Genomic DNA, 20,813 nt, shown 5'->3' on the forward strand with positions numbered 1-20,813 from the left:
GGCACAGCCATTTGTAAACTTTATGGGACTAGCTTTCGGTGTTACTGGCACTGTAAGTTTTAGCTGTACAAAACGGCTACTTTTGCCACTTGATATTACAAACTTGTGTGTCTTTCCATATGATTTTAATGTATTTTCTTAATTATGAACACAGGTTTGTAGTGCGAACAATTTTACTGTTTACTACACTTTGTTATAGAGGGTTTGCACTTAAAAGTCACGATTTGGCCAGTTACCTGGATGCATGGTTTTTTATTATTTGGATATTTGGATGTAAACAACAACATGGATTGCACTGTTAATATACTACTGAATATGTTGCTCTGCTAATTTATGCTGTCTAAAATAGAAAAACGTGTGGAAGCTGTTAAATCATATAGAAAAGGACTTAGTAAGCAGGAAAAGTGTACTATTTTGACAAACTAAAGTTAGTGGTAAAGATACGTACGAGCAGTATTAATTAAGATATTTGCGTAATATTTCACCTACCTGACCGGAAATGATAAGAATAAACACGAATGTGGTCAAGATTCTTGCCCTGGAAATCCTGGTTCAGTTTGGCCAACCACAAACGGCGTTTGTTCCTCAGACAATTTTTTGCACTCTTCTCCTTGATTTGTAATAACTTTTGGAAGAAGTAGTACTCCAAATGTTTTTCCTGCTCCGACCGATTAGTACCCAAAGTAACTGACCATTCTCAGCAGCAATAATCAGCAAAATATGCCAGTTTCGTTAAGTTCAGTGGCATTGTTTATGTTCAGTGCCGCCAATGTGGCCGATGATTGATGAGGTGTCGTAAAAACACTATATATATATATTTTTTCCCCCTAAATGTGTATGTGTGTATATATATATATATATATATATATATATATATATATATATATATATATATATATATATATATAAAGAAGTCGAAACATTTTTATTCATAATGTGCATAGGTCATTGTTCCCATAAAATGCACTTCACGCACGTCAGATTTTGAAATGGCATCTTTTGGTGTCCAGATGTTTCACAGTTCTTATTGTGAGTTGTATTATTGTCAATGGGTTCTGTCGGAGTCTGACATCCGAGCGGAACGAAGTCCTGATTTAAATGCGTCTCACATCTGTGTAGCTCAGCAGTAAGTCACTAGTGCGCGGGCTACCTGCGGTGTGCGGAGACAGAGGTGCGCTGGGCGTTTGCCATTATCTGAGGGGAGGGCGGAACTTCACTTATATACTGGAACCATCAGAGAGCCATTCTCACAGCATCGCTCTCACAGCATCAGCGCCTGACACACGGAGAAAACATGGCAAACGCGTACCTGCAAGGAGTAGAGATCTCAGCCTCTCAGTTCCTGGATATATTCCATCATTATGACAACGATGGTAATTTCTTTCCTTATTGTTGGATTTCATGAACTGAAACATTTTTGGGGAAGAAAAAAATGGGATTATTCTTGCCACCTGCTTTGCAACTGGTTTCCAAAAGTTTGGTTAAAATTATTTGTCTAATTTATCTTACCTAACAGACATTCATTAACCTGTGAGGATGTCAAAGTGTGACAAAAAGATATATTGTTAGTCATTTCAGATATACTTTTTGGCAGACTGATGAAAGCAGGTCTCATCTGTGTTGTGTCATTGATTTGGGGTGTAAATGCTCTCAGGTAATGGATATATCGAGGGGAAGGAGTTGCAGAATTTTATCAAAGAACTTCAGCAAGCTCGAAAACAAGCAGGACTGGTAAGTCACACAGTTTTCTTTACTTTAGTTTTCATATTGGTATATAAGCAATCAGGCTGGATTTTGTGACACACCCCAGTTAGATATTGTGTTGATAACTCAATATAATGCTAATAAAAAAAAAGTAAAAATAGTATCTATTTATCTATAATCTATTACTGGAGACCAAGCAAAAAAAAAAAATAAATAAATACAGCTTGAAAAAAATGATAAAATTGCACAAAAAAATGCATTTTGCACAGATTTAAATATGAAATTTGCCCTGACATTGGAAAATGATGAAACTTGACATTTATTATCACATTTTCCTGCTGTCCACATATAATAAATTGTGTGAACTTTCCATTTTGTGGTAAGATGCAAGCCAATTAATTAATGTGGCTATTAGAACACCATAAGATTAGTTTTTTTTAAAGAATAAATAAAAGAGAACGCATAATTATTAATAATAATATAAACAAATTATGCATTTATTATATACAAACATACTTATCTAAATTTTGCCTAAATCTGGAAAAAAAATCTTTAAACCTTTTTTTTAATCTGATATGGTAAAAAATTGCAAGAAGATTGTAAAATGCAATCTCTCTCACTTTTTTTTTTTTTTTTTTTTTGTAGAGGACTTTGCAAATCTCTCAGAATATATATATATATATATATATATAATTATTTCAGACATTAATCATTTTGCATCAGGCACCACTGCAACCCAACAAGATAATATCCGCTAATAATATCTCCTCAGATGAAAGTCTGAGCTGTTAGTCATGGTCACAGGTCGTCTAAATGGGTCTCATTTTAGTTCAGTAAAATGTCACTTTAACTATGTGACCTTTTGAGAAGATATTGCAATTTTTGTAGCATCACACATTTGTCTCCAGGCTAGCGTTTATAATAAATGATGATGAATTCCGCCTTTGCTGTATCATATGATGGCGTGCCATGTTATCAGACCTGTTAAAAGCTCTAGAGGACAGAGACTTTGTCCCGGTTTGTCTCAGTCAGCACGTTACAGTCAGTCTGTCTCCCCATCTGGGTCCGTGCACATCTGCTGCTGCTCCTCCCCTCATTTGCTTCATAGAGAATAAATCCTCATTTGCGTTTGTTTTACAAAAACTCTACCATCCTCTGTAGTTGCAATCTGCTGGGTTATGCTGTTATCTATAAAGAACAGCAATGCAAAGTGTGTTGAAAACAAAGATGAAAGAACCTAAGCCTCGTTGAAGGGAACTGCGTGCAGACTTGATGTAGTGGAATGACCTTGGATGAAACTCATTACTGCTACGAATGGAGGTTTGTTCTTGTCTGGAAAATACACAGGCTGAAATTGCAAAGCAAATAACATTCATAAGGGCTGGGAATGATTGAATATATTCGGAATAATTGGGAAGTGAATGACTGTAACGAATGTCAAAATAACAAATGTGAAGTTTTGAGTCATTCCATCATGAAGGTCAGAGTACTGTCAGTAGTAATGCTTAATGTCTCAAGGCTTGCTCCTTATGGGATCTGATTATAATATCTGTTGGAAGCATTTCCATCTCAATGGCAATTGCTCAGGTGGTTCAAGACCCTTGGAAGTAAAGGACTGGAAATGTTTGGTCAAGGGAACCAATGAAATAAAATAATATTAGTTGGCTGATGCCTCAACAAGAAGGTGCAAAGGCCTTCTTTAATGACTAAATAACAATTTAAATAAATAAAAGAAATGTGCACTGAAAATATAAAATGTTAAATCTAAAATACACCTATATAATATGTTAAAGACAAAATGAACCTCTACAATCACACCATCTTTATAATATTACTGCAAGATCTAAATATACAGGTGTGCAGCTGGTTTGGCATTGTAAAACAGTGACTTTCTTGTCCTCCATGTTGTTCCTGAGGTGGTGTCCAGTGGCTGGACTTTATTGAGATTCCTATGTCATTGAGTTACAGCCCTATTAGGCGTAAAGAGGAGGTGATGGACTGTGACAGGACTGAGGAAAAGCAGCCGCTGGGTCATTTCACACCTCTAATGATATTGTGCTGTGCTTTTCTGCCCCCTAAATGTCTCTCATGGGCCTCTGCGTATCACAATTTCGTTCATTCAGACGTTAAGACTTCTAGATTTCTAGATTTCATTTAATCTTGTACAGCTGTGTTCACCGTACTTTGACTATGTTCAGCTAATACTCTTGAATAAGGCTGACTGAAAATGCATTCATAGATGTACATGGACCTCAACATACAAACTCAATAATGGTGACAATCTACAAACATCAAATGAGTAAAAATACAAAACTAACTACAAGAGCATCATAAAGACATCAAGCAGCAAAATGATAATCCATTATTGGGAACCGCATAATTTATTCATGCTGCAATGCATGCTGGGAGCTATGGAAGCTCGTTTCCGATTGCCAATTTAAAGTCAGATTTCTGAGATATAAACTTATAAATTGGCTTTTTTTCTTAGAATCATGTGATATAAACTCTCAATTGCAAGATATAGAGTCAGAATCGCAAGATATACACACACTTCTGAGAAATAAGAAAATTGCAAGATATAAACTCACAATTCAGATTTTTTTTTCTTAGAATTGTGAGTTGCGAATTACGAGATGCAAACTAGATAAGTTTTCGCAATTCTGACTTTATTTCTCACAATTCTGAAAGGTTATAAAGTTAAAGAAATAAGAAATAAAATTGCAAGATATAAACTCACAATTCAGACTTTTTCCTTACTTTATTTCTCGCAATTGTGAGTTTATATCATGCGATTCTGAGAAAAAAAAGAATTATAAGTTTATATCTCAGAATTCTGACTTTATAACTCGCAATTTTGAGTTTATTTCACGCAATATATATATATATTTTTTATTCAGTGATGAAAATGGGCTTCTATAGCTCCCAGCATGCATTGCAGCATAAATAAATTATGCAGTTAACGATCATGGCTTATTATTTTGCTGCTTGCTGTCTTTATGCTGATGTTGTAGTTTTTGTAGTTTTGTTGACTTCTCACAATTTTGACTTTTTTTCTCAAAATTGCGTGAAATTGCAGGTTATAACGTCAGAATTCCGAGATATAAACTTATAATTCTGGCTTTTTTTTCCTCAGAATCGCATGATATAAACTCACAATTGTCAAAACAACTCACAAAAGTCAGAATTTCTCAGAATTGCGAGTTTATGTCTTACCATTCTGACTGAATTTGCAATTAACTCACATTTCTGAGAAAAAAAGTCAGAATTGTGAGTTTGTTAGATTATTTTTTATTCAGTGGTGGAAAATGGGCCTCCAACAGGATCTGACAAACATTGAACAAATCAACAACATTACTCAATATGAAACTAATGCATTTTTTTTTGTAGATTTACATTAATTCACACATTTTTGTATCTGTGACACAAAATTTCTATTAATTACTACAATTGCAAACTCTGTTCATCATTACCTGAAAAAGGGCAGCTTGCTCTAAACTTAATTTCATTTTCATCCCAGTCTCTTTAATTTGTTTTATCCCTCCCTCACTGTCATATCAGCCAAAGCAGAAATATTTGGACAGAAACCACAGAGGATTCCAAGATGGTTGTACAATTAATCAGAATCCTCTGTGTATTAAATATAAGAGAGTTCTGTACAGTCATTAATCATTATGGTAGACATTATAGATACCATCAGTTCAGAAATGTTGGGCTAATGGATACAGAAGGCAAGAAAACATCCTGACAACAGCATTAACATTAAAGGAGACCCATTATGCCCCTTTTTACAATATGTAACTGAAGTCCCAGGTGTCCCGAGAATGTGTCTGTGAAGTTTCAGGTCAAAATGCCCTACAGATTATTTATTATATCATTATGAAAATGCCTATTTTGAGTGAGAGAAGAAAAAGGCTGTTTTCGTGCATGCCTCTTTAAATGCAAATAAGCTGCTGCTCCCCGACCCTTTTCCAGAAACGGGCCATGCCTTTACAGCTCGTACCTCAGATACTCTGCTAAAAACATCTGTTTGGTTTTATTTATTATGTCTATCATGCTGAATTTGTGCGTTTTAAAGCCATATTACTTCAAACTTCTGATATACGGTTTTCTGAGCGAATTCAAAGCATGCACACAGAAAGCGGCTATCGCACAGCATGTGAGTACTAAGTTCTCTTTCATGTCTTATAGCGCTTAAACTATCAAATACACACACATTAATGTTAAAAACTCACTAGAGTTACAAAAACAGTCGGTTATGGTGAAGGTCTGGGAAATAAATCATGTTTGTATTAGATTGGTGTGGCAGCAGCGCAATATACAGTAAATAAATCAATAAATCCACTACTCTCGTCTTCTCTGAGGCTGGGACTGTAAATAGTGTTCTGTGCTCATCTGTGCAGCCAACAACAGAACATTTAGCATGCTTTGCTCAAACTTTTGCCATGCCGTTAGAACTGGTACACCATTGTCGCTTGCGAAAACAAAATGGCAGCGCCATGGGTGAAAACGTGCAAATTAAGGAGCAGTAATATTATAATAAGATCCCCTTCCTACGTCACGGGGAGAGCAAAATCTGAGCGGCTTGTTTTTTCACGTTTGCAGAGAAAGGTCTACCAAAACTAATTTTCTGCATTGTCGATGCACCTGGAAAAGTCATGTTCATTATATGTCCTCTTTAAGTAATATGACTAATGTTCCTATAGGTAAAATATGACAAAAGATGTTATGTTATGGTCTTATGTTTAACTTTAAGGACCACCAGTGTTTTTTTATGACCCATATTCCAGTATTTTATTCCATCTTAATTTAGATGTCTGCCCTACACCAGTGCAATGCCCTCTAAGAGACGACTGTCTGATGATATGCCTTTATTTGTCTCAGCCACTCTATTGATTCTCACTGAATCTGTAGTAAGACAAATAACTCTTGGAAAACAGGTGGATGTTTTGAAAACTTGGTGGGTTGCATTTTAGAGGATGTAACAATCTCTGGAGTCTCAGGCCCAACTGTCATTAAAACCATTACCCCATCATGTAAATGAATTGATGTACTTTTCATTTTAGTGATTTTTGCATAGTCACCACTCTTTGTCCTATGCCAAGATGGGCAGGTTTTTTGAGGAATGAGAACTCCTCTCATCTGTATCAAAAGCAGTATGAAATTACAATCAGCATTGTGCAATGAGGGCTGAAGATAGCAGCACATCCCATCTGTCTGTGCGTATTTGTTCTTACACATCAATGGCTTTTAGAAGGCAAAAGAAATGGATTGTAACAGCCAGAAGCTTGATTATAACCAGTGAAGTCTGCAGCAAAAAACTGCATCTTTTGTTAAAACGCCTAAAAGTTACAGATTGTTAAATGTATTCTTTTTTTCCAGGAACTCACAGACAAAATGAAGGCCTTTGTGGAGAAATACGAGCAAAGTACTGATGGAAAAATAGGTATCATTGAGGTAAGAAAGCTTAAAACCTTATGCTGTGGTATTAATTTAATAATTAAAATACAATTTTGACTGTCCAAACACCATGCACAAGCAATACTGTCGGTCAGACACATACCTTAGTGTTTAGGCTCTAAAATTAAATAGGTTTGACGTGTTTGCACAGTGCAACATTCAGCTCATGTGGTTTACCGCTGTGTTGATTTACCCGAGAACAAAAGTGTTTGTTCATTTTTGAAATGCTTTCATCCAACACAAGTACCATAAGCCACATTTGACCATCAAAACATTATTTATTAAAACAGAAATGCTTATTCACAATGTTGAATCTGTAACCTATTCAGAGCAGTGAAAGTGTGTGGATTTACAGCAATCAATGCAGCTGTCATCGGCTCTCTGGGGAGCAGCATTTCAGAGATGCTATCACTGAGCCGATATCCTCAGATCCAGCAGCCTTTGACACTTCATAACCTGACATCCCTTCAGAGCTGACAGTCAACTTGTTCTTCCCATAGGAATTGATGCACATTATATTAATTAAAAAGTGCATATATTTTGCTGATCTGATCTTTGTCTTTACATCTTTCACAGCTGGTTCAAATACTACCTACAGAGGAAAACTTCTTGCTTTTTTTCAGACAACAGCTGAAATCCTGTGCAGAATTTATGGAGGTGAGTCTACCACTGCATTGTCTGCATTGTGATTACAGCACCAACTCTGCATATTAAAATGATTTCTGAAGGATCATGTCACACTAAAGACTAGTTTTGCCATCAAAGGAATACATTACAATTTAAAATATATTAAAATAGAAAACAGTTATTTTAAATTGTACTGTTTCACAATATTGCAGTATTTTTCATCAAATAAATGCAGCCTTGGTCAGCATAAGAGACTTCTTTCAAAAACATTAAAGCTTTCTGTAACAATTCCAATGTTTAATGTTATTCATTTTTCCACCAGGCTTGGAGAAATTATGATGCTGATCACAGTGGATACATCGAAGCTGATGAACTTAAGGTAAGAAACTTTTAACCTCTGAGAAGATGTGAGCTCAGTGAGCAACCATCTTTGTTGAGGAACTTAACCTTTATGTTCTGCATAAGTTCCTTATGTGTGAAGACCCAGACCCAATAACTAAGGTGTAAAAATAATAATAGTAATTTCAAATCTGCTCAAATATACAGTTAAGGACCCTTTTTTGTTTTTGTTTTTATAGTGACAGTTGTTCATGAGTTTGTCCTGAAGAGTTAAACTGCCTGCTGTTCTTCAGAAAAATCCTTCAGGTCACAAAGATTCTTTGGTTTTTCAGCATTTTTGTGTATCTAAACTCTTTCCAACAATGACTGTATTATTTTGAGATCCATGTTTTCACATTGAGGACAACTCAGGGACTCATATGCAACTATTAGAGAAGGTTCAAATGCTCATTGTTTCTCCAGAATGAAAAACAATGCATTGTGTTTCTTTCCGGAGCATCAGTGAGTGTTTGAACCTTCTGTAATAGTTGCATATGAGTCCCTCAGTTGGATCTTAAAATCGTGCAGTCATTGTTGGAAAGTGTTCAAATACACAAAAATGCAGAAAAATTTGTGGGACCTGAAGGATTTTTCTGAAGAACAGAGGGAAGTTTAAGATTCATGAACAACTCAAGTGTATGTGAACTTTTAAAATAATTAACATCTTGCCGATTCTGCAAGGTGTATGTAAACTTTTGACCTCAACTGTATGTGTTGCTCTGACCAGGACACACTACATCTTTAACCCTGTATTTTACAACAAAGTCAACATGTACTTCTTGGAAATGTGACTATAGTAGCATTTCTGGTTCTGTTTGAGGTCAGTTTGACCTCAGCAAAAAACATGTTATAGAAAAATGCAATAAAACAATTAGTGTATTGAAATGTTAAAATGTAAAAATGCATTGCAGTGATTCAATTTTGAATTTTATAATCTGTTCTCATATGAATGGAAAAAATTCATGAAGTATCAACCAGTTACTTAAAGGTTCTTAAAGGTACTTAATAGTTCACCAAACAATTACAAATTTGTTGACAGTTTCCTCCCCCTCAGGCCAAACTCAAGTGGTAAAGGAGTTTTTTTTTTTTTCATTGAAACAAATTTGGAGAAATTTAGCATTACATCACTTGATCACAAATGGATCCATGCATGTGAATGGGTGCCGTCAGAATGAGAATGAGAGTCCAACCAGTTGATAAAAACATCACAATAATCCATGAGTAATCAACACTATTTCCATCAATTAACACTTTGTTAAGTGAAAAGCTGTGTGTGTGCGTGCTAATGTGCGTTAGAAACAAATCCATCACTAACATTTTTTGTTTAACCATTGCCTCTGGCTAAATTTCGCTATAATTAAATTGCTTACTCCAGTGAAAAAAATCATCTTAGCTAAATTGAGAGAGAAATATGCACAGGTGAAGCACAGTTTACATGCAAAAACAGTCCAAAACACTTCTAAACAAAAATGTTAGTGGATTTTGATGCAAGAGGACAACAGGGGATAGACTTTTTTACTGGAGGAAGTGTTATCATGGATTATGGATTGGCATTTTGGCCAGAAGTGATGGTTTAAAGTTAAAACACACAGCTTTTCAGTTCACAAGATAATTACTTGATTGACTGGAGTCATGTGGGTTATTTGTGGATTATTGTGATGTTTGTATCAGCTGTTTAGACTCTCATTCTAATGGCACCCATTCACTACAGAGGATCCATTGGTGAGCAAGTGATATAAAGCTAAATTTCACCAAATCTGTTCCAATGAAGAAACAAACAAAAAGGGTGTGGGAATTGTCAGTTTTTTTTTTTCAATTTTTGGGGTGAACTGTTCCTTAAGTTTAAGTTTATTAGTTACACTAAAGCCTTCAGCCTTCAGAGCTCTCAGGTGAGCATGGACATGAGGGTTAACATCCTTTGAGTTTGGAAGAAAAGTAAAGCATTAGCATATCTGGCATACAAACATACTGATCAGCATACTTGAAGTTCATTTCCACCCTATTATCTCTTTATGATCTTGTGTCATATTACTCAGGACAAATCTTTTTTTTTAAAAAGTTAACTAATTAACAACACATAATAAAACTAAAGATGCAAATCACCTCAGAAGGCAGTAAGAGACTGATTCATGAGGTCAATCATAGCCATATTGGATTACCTTCTCTATCTTAAGAAGTCAGCACTGCTCTAGGTCTTTCTGTAGCCTGAGGGGTATGACAACAAACAGAACAAAAGATTTGATTTTGAGCCCAACACTAATAACCACATGCAGCCCTCAAAGGAGCTTGTGCAAAGCAAGCACTGAGGATTTGTGCATTTAAATTAAAATAGGAAGTGGTTTCTTTGAACAGCTGCCAGATTTACAGTCAGTGATTTGATGAGTGCAATCTGTCAACACTGGACTGTTTTTGGACCCACTAATGGACCTCCGGCAGGAAAAGGAAATTCTGAGAGCTTTGTGAAATATGGACGTTGCATTTTAGATATAGCATCATTATAGAAAACATCATATGGATAGTTCCGGTCATGGATGCTAATTGGTCAAAGCTGCTTATATTCCACAAGGCTTTAAAAGGATACTTCACACAAAAATTTAAATTACCCTATTATTTAGTCCCCCTCAAGCCACCCTAGGTGTATATGACTCTCTTCTTTCAGATGAATACAATTGGAGTTATATTTAATAAAGTCCTGGCTCTTTCAAACAGATTTTGAAGCAAAATAAAGTCCGTCCATCCATCATAAAAAGCACCTCATACAGCTCCGGGGGTGGGGGGTAAAAAAGGCCTTCGGAAGTGAATCGATGCATTTGTGTAAGAAAAATATCCATATTTAAAACTTTATAAACCGTAATCTGTAGCTTCCACTAACTGTCATATGCACATTCACAGGAGAGTAGCGTTCCAGCAGATGACAGGACATAGGCATAGCATAAGCTCTTGTTAGAAGTAAAAACGTGGAACGCAGAGGAGAGAGCAAAACAACACTAATCATGAATTAGAAGTACAAAACAAGGATTTGTAAAGAAAAATGTTGGAGGAATTTGATAATAGCCAAAAGGAGTCTGGTGTTCCTTTCGCTGTAAACAAAACTTGGTTCTCACAAGACTAGTATATTCTCACCGGAGCTTACGCTACGCTTACGTCCAGCTAGCGATTACGGTTCATTAAGTTGTAAATATTGATATTTTCTTACTTCAGAAGGCCTTTATTAACCCCCTGGAGCCATGTGGAGTACTTTTTATGATGGATGGATGCACTTTATTTTGCTTCAAAATCTCAACAGACACTGCCATTAAAAAGCTTGGAAGAGCCATTTTTAATATAACTCCAATTGTATTCATCTGAAAGAAGAAAGTCCTATACACCTAGGATGACTTGAGGGTGAGTAAATCATGGGGTAATTTACATTTTTGGGTGAACTATCCCTTTAATGAGGAAAAGAACTACAATTCCATGGAAGCATTGCAAATTGCATTCAAATTAATAACAGAGAACTTTTATTTTAATTTCAAAATATGCATACAAATATTTGGGTAGTTTGAGTGTGTAGAGAAACTGATTCAATTCCATTGTCATTTTCAGACCTTCAAAGAAATCAAATTTATTTGTTTGTGCTTCTCTGATTGGTGGTGATTTCTATGCAGGATCATGTTTGTTTGTTTTTTTACTCCAGTGACTTTGCTGTTAAACACGATTATTTAGAAACTTAGTTAAAATAATGCAGGCTGATGGCTTAAACAGAAGTGTATAGCATTGATTAACAACCTCATATCTTGCACTATTTCTGTCACTAAAGAGGTCGTCGGATGCACATTTTCCACAAATTGATATGATACTTTGCTTATGATATGATACTTTGGTTAAAATTTCCCAATGGTTGTGCAAAAAAAACACCCCTTCTACCATGTCAAAACAGCTCTGTTCACAGCGACCTGTTTCGATGCATGTCCCTTTAAATGTTAATAATCTCTGCTCATCCTGCCCCTCTCCTCCAGTTCTCTGAGACTGTTAACTTTAGCCACATTCATCAGGGAACTTGCTAACTAGCACATTATCACAAAAGCTGTATCACAAATGATTTGCGCGAACATAGACACATGTAGGCAGATCGTGGGCACATTCCCTTCAAAAACAAAAGTAGTCCTCTGCGTTTTCAGCGGATCAGATGTCAGGAGTAAATGACGACTGGTATGTTCATTATTATATCCAACAACAAAACACCTCAATCGATTAGGAGACATTCTTGTCTACTCCTGCTTTGAGGTCGAAACAATGGAGGACTGTTTACAGCTCACTCAGGGCATGTCTATACTACAAAAAACAGTATAAGTCAACAGATGTGGGAGGGGCCTGTGCAGAACTACATCACTCTGCCAAGAATTTGTGAACGGCTTGATCTGAGATAAGGGTTATGATTAATGGGGATTAAAAAAAAACACTGGGTGTATTTTTATTATTATAGGGTGGTTGTAAAAGTGAATTTTACATCCAATGACACCTTTAAAGGTTTATAAGTTATTGTTTAAAATCCATTTAATGAATTCTCAAAAGTATTAATGTAAAAAAAAATTCTTACTCTGTATGACTGTATAATCCTAATGTTTTTCAGAATTTTTTGAAAGATCTGCTTCAGAGGGCTAAAAAACCATATGATGAGAAGAAATTAGAGGAGTACACACTGACTACGGTAAGCTCAAATTAAACTACACAGCCCAACAAAAATGTGTTGGCCTATTTTGTGTTAAAGAACTTGCCGTTTTTAGGAAATAAATATTGTTTTTTTTTAACAGCTGAAAATTTTCGATTCAGATAGGGATGGGAAATTATGTCTGTCAGAAATGGCACGGTTAGTGAGCTTGCAAATTCGTTATGAATATTTATCATTGCCTATTACCTTAAATGGCAAATATCTCTTATTTTTTAAACAGGCTGTTACCAGACCATGAGAACTTTCTACTAAAATTCCAGGTGTGTAATCATTATGAAATTAACCTATAATAAATGCATTAGATTTACCCATAACCACCTACTGAACAAATCTTTTCTTCAGGGGGTAAAAATGGCCAGAAAAGAGTTCAACAAGATTTTTGAGTTATATGATCAGGTAAGTCTCTTGCATTGATCAATCACTTCATCATATCATTTAATAATCAAAATCCTCTGTGCCTGACAACCTTAAAATACCTTAAAAAGCAGGTCATATGGTATTTTAAAGTGCCCTAATATTGTGGTGGAGTCCCATAAAACAGGTTTAAATGCATCTAAAGGCAAAAAACATTGTAATTTTCTCAGAATATATATTTAATATTAGAATCATTTTGGAATGATTTTGAAACGATTCGTACAAAGCAGTTCTGAGCTTAAAGTTGGTAAAGCCCTCCTTTCCATAAACCTACTCTGCTCTGATTGGTCAGCTGGCCAAGTCTGTTGTGATTGTTCTTTCCGTATACAATGCAAGTGACTCATGAATTAGCTGCTAAACTGTAAACACTTCACAAAACAATAGCGGTGGATACTAACTGATGAAACAATACCGTTTGTAATCCAAAATATGTCTACATTTTTTATTATTAAACGAAGCAATTAGAACAACGACAGTCTACATTAATCAACACATTTATAGGAAATAGTGGGTTCACAGCGAATTGTCAGAACTATCAGTAAGACAGTAATATTTTACAGGCAAAAGATTCGAAAATATGACTCGTTAAGGCGGTTCAGAATCGACTCTTTCTTTTGAGAGACAATGTCTTTATTTATTATGCACTTTTTTGATTAACAACTTTGCAGACTGTTTGCATTCAAGGAAGCTACATTACAAACTGCAAAAAAGATATTTGTCGAAAACCCATATGACCTGCTCTTTAATACCGGTTGATTTTATGCATAACCAAGCATGCATAGATCAGCCAGAGTGTCTCCAATTGTATAAGGCCAGAGGAAAGCAGTCATTAGTATGCAAAGACAGTGCTCTTTCTGGATATCACCTCCAACACCATTGAATCTTTTGGCCCTGGCTCTATTGTAATGTATTACTGTGTCCCTGAATAGGGCAAATTCCTCACTGCTGATGACAGCACCCCTGATCTTTATTGATTGACAGGTTCGGATTGCCAACTCACATGGAGATCAGTTCAAACGCATACATAGCCGTTTTTGGGCTATTAGAAAACACAGTGCAATGATGCGGCATTAGAGGCGGCGGCATATGCTCAAAGCTCTGTGGCGTGGCATTTCATTACAGACACACTGACTGCTGGTCTGCATTTAGCAGACATGCGGTTTGGCCTCATATTGGTTGCTCTGGGACAATGCAACAGGCTAGCTTGTTCTTTCATCAGCTCATTAAGAGGTGATTTAGGGCCACATCATGAATATTTTAGAGATACACAGACTTACTTGAGCTTATTCCTAATTTAATGCCTAACAGTTATAATGAAGTTTACACAGTATGGATGCAGTAGTAAACAAAATTAACACAAAAATTTTAATTCTGTTATTGTTTAACCTCAAATTTATTTATTATATAAATATATAATAAAAAAATACATTTACAAAAAAAATGTTAGACAGTTTGTTCTGAAGCATCTTTGCAACCCTAGGTTATTTCATTGGCAAAAAAATTGTTAAGTAAAGTAAAGTAAAGATTGAATAGTAAAAATAAAATAATATAAAATAACTCCTGAAATGTTTGATGATGGATGCAGTAGTAAACTAAATATTTCACACAAAAACTTAAATTCTGTTATTATTAAACCTCAAATTATTTTATAAATATATTATAAAAATAAATGTTAAAAAATTTGTGACAAGTTGTTCTGGAGTGTATTTGCAACCCCAGGTTGCTATCAACTGTTATTTTTATGGCCAAAAACAGTGTGTAAAAAAATAATAATAATAAATTAAAACAAAACAAAAAGTTTAATAATTTAATTTAATTTAACTGGTTTAATAACCTAAATGCCTACTGAATTTTTGGATAAAATATGGATGCAGTAGCAAACAAAATAGTTCAAACAAAATCTAAAATTCTGTTATTATTTAACTTCAAAATATTACATAAATATATAATTAAAGTAAATGATAAAAAATGTGTGATAATTTGTTCTGAAGCATATTTGCAACCCCAGGTTGCTATGAACTTATTTTATGGCCAAAAACTGTGTAAAAAAATAAATAAAAATAAAAATAAATAATTTAACTTAATTTAGTTCACACAAAAAAATAAAATTCTGTTATTTAACCTCAATATATATATATATATAAATAAAATATATAATTTGCAACCCCAGGATGCTATCAACTATTTTTTATGGCCAAAAACTGTGTAAATAAATAAATAAAACTAAAACAAAAAATAATAAAATAAAATAAAATAACTGGCTTAGTAATCTAGATGCCTCCTGAATTTTTTTGATAAAATATGGATGCAGTATATATAAATATATAATAAAATAAATGTTTAAAAATTTGTTACAATTTGCTCTGGAGCATCTTTGCAACCCCAGGTTGCTATCAACTGTTATTTTATGGCCAAAAACTGTGTAAAATAAAATAAAATAAAATAAAATAAAATAAAATAAGTTTTGGCACTATATTTCAATATTTGGAAGTCAAATCAAATAAAATCTACTTTTGTGTTCCTACAAAAAAAAAAAAAAAAAAAAAAATTAATTAATAATAATAATAATATTACATATATATATATATATATATATATATATATATATATATATAACAACAAAAACAAAGCCAATACATATAGCACATGCATTGCCATTTCAGGAGCACGTCTAAATGTCTCAAGCCATCTAAAGGACGTTAGAGGCCCACTTTCTCTGGCTGTTATTTCTTCAGAGCACCAAATGAGCACCCCGAGACCCAGCATGTCATTGCATTGACTCTGTGTGCAAAACCGATCCTTAATGCCCTGATTTCCAATCTCTCCCTGGAGAACATTGCATGAGGCGTCCCTAATGTCTGAATAGAGAATACAGGAAATGATGGTAAAGTGGCATGACGCTGAGTTTCCTCAGTGGCTGTCACACATCTGTGCGCGTTAATGTTCACTATGCTCTCTGCTTCTCCCAGGACAGGAACGGTTACATGGACGAAAATGAGCTTGACGCCCTCCTTAAAGACCTTTGTGAGAAAAACAACAAGGTACGCATCTAAAACTCCAGCTAATCGCTGGTTTGTTGATGTATCTGTTGATGTATTCTGCCTCTCAGTCCAAGCCCACGATAAGCACAAACTACTTTCTTGAAGCAGACTCTTAAATGATAATACTAGTGAGAAATTAAATTTCCTGCTGCTGTATGTGGATTTCATGCAAATTTTCAGTTTTAGAGGAAGACAGAAAAACCTTACTTGATGTAAAGGAAAAAAACTACTGTGATACACAACTATCATTACTAAAAAAAAGCGAATTGTTTGGGTTCAGTACAAGTTCAGTTAGTTATCTGTGGATTACCACAGATAACAGCTTTATGCTGATGATACACTGGGCAACTTTTTGAGCAATTTTATCGGGCAACTTTTTTGGAGCAATGTTGCTTGGGCACTTTCCCATTGAGAATGGGTAAAACATTTCTATCTGGATAATTTAGACCAGTTGTGGGCCCTGTATCACACCTGGCTGCCCGTTGACTTACCAAAGTTGCCCGGCAACATTGCTCAAAAAGTTGCCCAGTCTATCATCAGCATTAGTCTCTCAGTTTGAAACAAGCAAAATTAGCACAAACAGAAATGCACTTACTTTGGAAGTCTGTGGGGCAAAGTATTCCACAAGAATTGAAGATTTCACAAAGTGCAGTTTTCTTTTCTGTGCCAACATATTTCCTATTAAAACAGAAAGATTTGGCAGAGCCCATTTTTTAACCAGTAGGCTTCAGTTATGTCACAGCTGTAAACCATGATTAGCAACTTGCTAGCTGTGTATGGGGGAGGGGCCTTTTCATTCTAGAGAACATCTGATTGGACAAAAATCTGTGTAGTGCAGGGTGAGTCATCAATATTGTTGGTCCGTTCCCTTCCGGGAACTCAAGCTGCGTCATCAACGCTTTGGGGAATGCCACTGGCGAACCATGCTCTGAACATAGTCTGTAACCAATCAGATGACGGGAGTGACGTCACCGGCGCTGTGACGTAAGCGACCAGGAAGTATAAAGCACGTGCTTTTGAAGTTTATATCTCACAATTCTGACTTAATAACTCACAGTTGCATGTCATGAAGTTAGAATTTAAACTCGTAATTCTGAGAAAAAAAGTCAGAATTGTTAGTTTATATCTTGCAAATTCTGACTTTATTTTTCCGAATTGCAAGTTTGTCTCAATTCTGACTATAACTCAAAATTGCGAGTTTATATCTCAATTCTATGAAAAAAGTTAAAGTACGAATTGTTAGTTTACATCTTGCAAATTCTTACTATTTCTCAGAATTGCAACTTTATTTCTTAGAATTGCGAGTTTGTCTCAATTCTGACTTTATAACTCTAAATTGCGAGATATACACTTGCAATTCTGAGAAAAAAGTCAGAATTGTTAGTTTATATTTTGCAAATTCTGACTTTATTTCTCAGAATTGCAACTTTATTTCTATAATTCAAAATTGTGAGTTACCAGGCACACTTCTTTCCACCCTTGTCCTAGCATACCATAGGCAGGGATTTGGAATTCTGGGGGCGTGGACATCTTGTTCCCCAAAGCGTTGATGACGCAGCTTGAGTTCCCGGAAGGGAACGTCCCAGGTTACGTATGTAACCATGGTTCCCTGAGGGAACGAGACGCTGCGTCATGGACCATAATTCCCGCATCCCTGCGGCGCTCGCTTCATTCCAAGAGGCTGACGCCGGCTTCAAACGCACGTGCTTTATACCTCCTGGTCGCTTACATCACCGCACCGGTCACTCCCGTCATCTGATTGGTTACAGACTATGTTCAGAGCGTGGTTCGCCAATGGCATTCCCCAAAGCGTTGATGACGCAGCGTCTCGTTCCCTCAGGGAACCATGGTTACATACATAACCTGGGGCGTTTTCCTGGCTGAGAATTTAACATTTTTTTTTTTTTTTTTTAAATATCTACAGTATGGAGTCAATAAAATATTTTAGTATTTTTGAAAGTCTCTTATGCTTACCAAGGTGTCAATTATTTCATAAAAATAGTAAAATAGCAATATTTAGAAAATATTATTAGAAATTAAAACAACTATTATATTATAAAAATATATTATATTATTATTATATTAAATATTATATATATATATATATATATATATATATATATATATACTATATATTCATTTATTTTAAAATATTTTTGTTTTTGATGAATAGAAAGTTCAAAAGAACTGTATTTACATGAAACACATACAAACTCGCAATTCTGACTTTTTTTCCCTCAAAATTGAGAGATATAAATTTGCAATTGCGAGTTAGAAAGTCAGAATTGCATGATATAAACTAGCAATTGCAAGTTATAAGTCAGCATTGCAAGATATAAACTCACAATTCTGAGAAAAAAGTCAGAATTAAGTCAGAATTATTTCTCAGAATTGTGATATAAACTCGCAGTTGCGAGTTATAAAGTCAGAATTGCAAGATATATACTTAAGGTATAAAGGGACTGATGTTCTCAGAATTGCAAGTTTATATCACAATTCTGACTTTATTACTCACAATTGCAAGCTTATATCTCAATTTTGAGAAAAAAAGTCAATTGTGAGTATGTATCACGCAATTCTGAGAAAAAAAAAAAGTCAGAACTGCGAAATGTTAACTCGCAATCGTGAGGATCGTGGCAACAGTTCAGACTATTTTGAACCAAGGGTTTGTCCACACCTCAGAAATGTTTTAATAATAATAATAATTTTAATTAGATTATATATTCAGTATATTTCTGTGGATTGGGCTCTAAAAATTTTGCTGCATGTCTGAAAAATCCTTTCAGACTCATTAGAAATGAACATTTCTAATGTCATATTGACAGATAGACATTAAAAACACTAAAAATGTTCTTCTGATCTCTGACAGGTTCTAGAAGTCAGCAAAATCCCGACGTATAAGAGCGCCATCATGGCTCTGTCCGACGGAGGCAAGCTCTACAGGACAGAGTTAGCGCTGGTGTTGTGCGCAGAGGAGATGTGAACGCCTTCATCTGTACTCACACCATCCCAGTTCCCCATCCTCAGCTCACCTGTGACGCGTAAAGTAGCTAGAACCTTCTTTTGTTCTTTCATTTTGAACATGGATTTCACATAGACAGGCAACCCAGTGGCATACTTTTCAAGTTGTTGTTTCTATACTGTTTCTAAGTGTACAGATTTTTTAACAACAGCACACGTACAATACTTACAACCTACACTGCATATACAAACACAACATTTCCCCATCCAAAATATCCACCAATACCTATTCAGTAAGTACAATACGTATTGATTTGTCTGACAATATCATAGACAAAAGCAATAATGTCCTCAAGGAATGCTGATGAAACATGGCCTGTTGGAGAGATCTGTGTACAACTCCAAAAGGCCGCATTTACTTTTACGATGCATGTTTGTAACTGACGGCAGGCCATGCTAGTGGGGTATTTTTGACTGCAAGCACATGCCGACTGTAATGCATCGCCCCAGTCCTGTCTCAAATGTTAGATTTTGCACTGTAAAGAATGACACGCTCCTCTATGCTAAACACCACAGACACTGTGTAAGAAATATTAAACTTATTAAATGACTACAGTACCTGCATCTCTTTGTGTGTTATGCATCCCTCAATCCCTAAAAGTCAAGCTAATTTTACTTCCAAACATGTATAACTTGAAATACAATGGAAGTCAGTGGGATCCAATGTTGATTTGTTTTGGACCCCATTGATTTTAGTTCATTGTGTGATTTGTTGCAACATAATCATAACACGCAAATGTTAGTTTACTCAGTAAATAAAGTCACTGTCAAAATGAATGCCTGGTTTTAAAACAGTACATGAACATTAAGCTGGGGTTGGAGAGTTCAAGCAACTCTCAGTAGAGTTCTCCTTTCCCATTTAAAGTTTGAATAGATCATGATCTTATCTTATAATTGAACAGTTGACCTTCCCAAAGCAGACACTGCAAGACATAAAACTTGTGTCGGGGCGAACAAACAGAAACACTCTAGTTCGAACATTGAGAGCTTGGTGAAACTAAATCAACTTGGGTAGCGCATATTGAATCACTGATTGATTTTCATATTTTCCATCTATATCAAGATTTAATGTTTTGAATTTTCGATTACACACTTTTGGACCGGAACATCAACGATGAATTGCTTTGGAGAGAAATGCCTCTTCCCCTGAAGCACTGTAGCTGAAAAATTGTTTTGATACTAGAATTTCGATGGCAATTTATGATCTATTTAAGCACTCTGGCAGTAATAGCCAGTGATTTAGGCTTGACCTGAAAATGCCACTATTGTGGCTAACAGATATTTAGCACTAATGACTGTAAGGACATATTGAGGCCTAAAACCATCAAGACTTAGGCTTCATCCAGCAAATATATTAAATTATAAATTAAGACTTTAAATATATCTACTATTATAGAATTTATTAAAGGGTTACACTACCGTTCAAAAGTTAGGAGGCAGTAAGTTTTGTTTTAGGAAAA

At 35.2% G+C, this 20,813-nt stretch overlaps 1 protein-coding gene across 1 annotated transcript; it reads left to right on the top strand.

Annotated features, from left to right (window-relative positions):
• The first annotated feature begins 1,246 nt into the window (after window positions 1–1,246).
• Window positions 1,247–19,895, top strand: calb1 (calbindin 1). The gene is made up of 11 exons (XM_073847402.1): window positions 1,247–1,373; window positions 1,655–1,731; window positions 7,084–7,158; window positions 7,738–7,818; window positions 8,111–8,167; window positions 12,779–12,856; window positions 12,960–13,015; window positions 13,098–13,137; window positions 13,220–13,273; window positions 16,261–16,332; window positions 19,202–19,895. The coding sequence occupies exons 1-11, from the start codon at window positions 1,295–1,297 to the stop codon at window positions 19,313–19,315; spliced, it is 783 nt and encodes a 260-aa protein (XP_073703503.1). The 5' UTR covers window positions 1,247–1,294; the 3' UTR covers window positions 19,316–19,895.
• The last annotated feature ends 918 nt before the right edge of the window (window positions 19,896–20,813 follow it).

The sequence above is a fragment of the Garra rufa genome, chromosome 9 (assembly GCF_049309525.1).
Source record: "Garra rufa chromosome 9, GarRuf1.0, whole genome shotgun sequence".
Taxonomy (NCBI): domain Eukaryota; kingdom Metazoa; phylum Chordata; class Actinopteri; order Cypriniformes; family Cyprinidae; genus Garra; species Garra rufa.

Coding starts and splice junctions, on each gene's coding strand:
- calb1 (XM_073847402.1), top strand. CDS start 1,295: ATGGCAAACGCGTACCTGCAAGGAGTAGAGATCTCAGCCTCTCAGTTC. Junction 7,819..8,110: donor CCTGTGCAGAATTTATGGAG/GTGAGTCTACCA, acceptor TTTTTCCACCAG/GCTTGGAGAAATTATGATGC. Junction 8,168..12,778: donor TCGAAGCTGATGAACTTAAG/GTAAGAAACTTT, acceptor AATGTTTTTCAG/AATTTTTTGAAAGATCTGCT.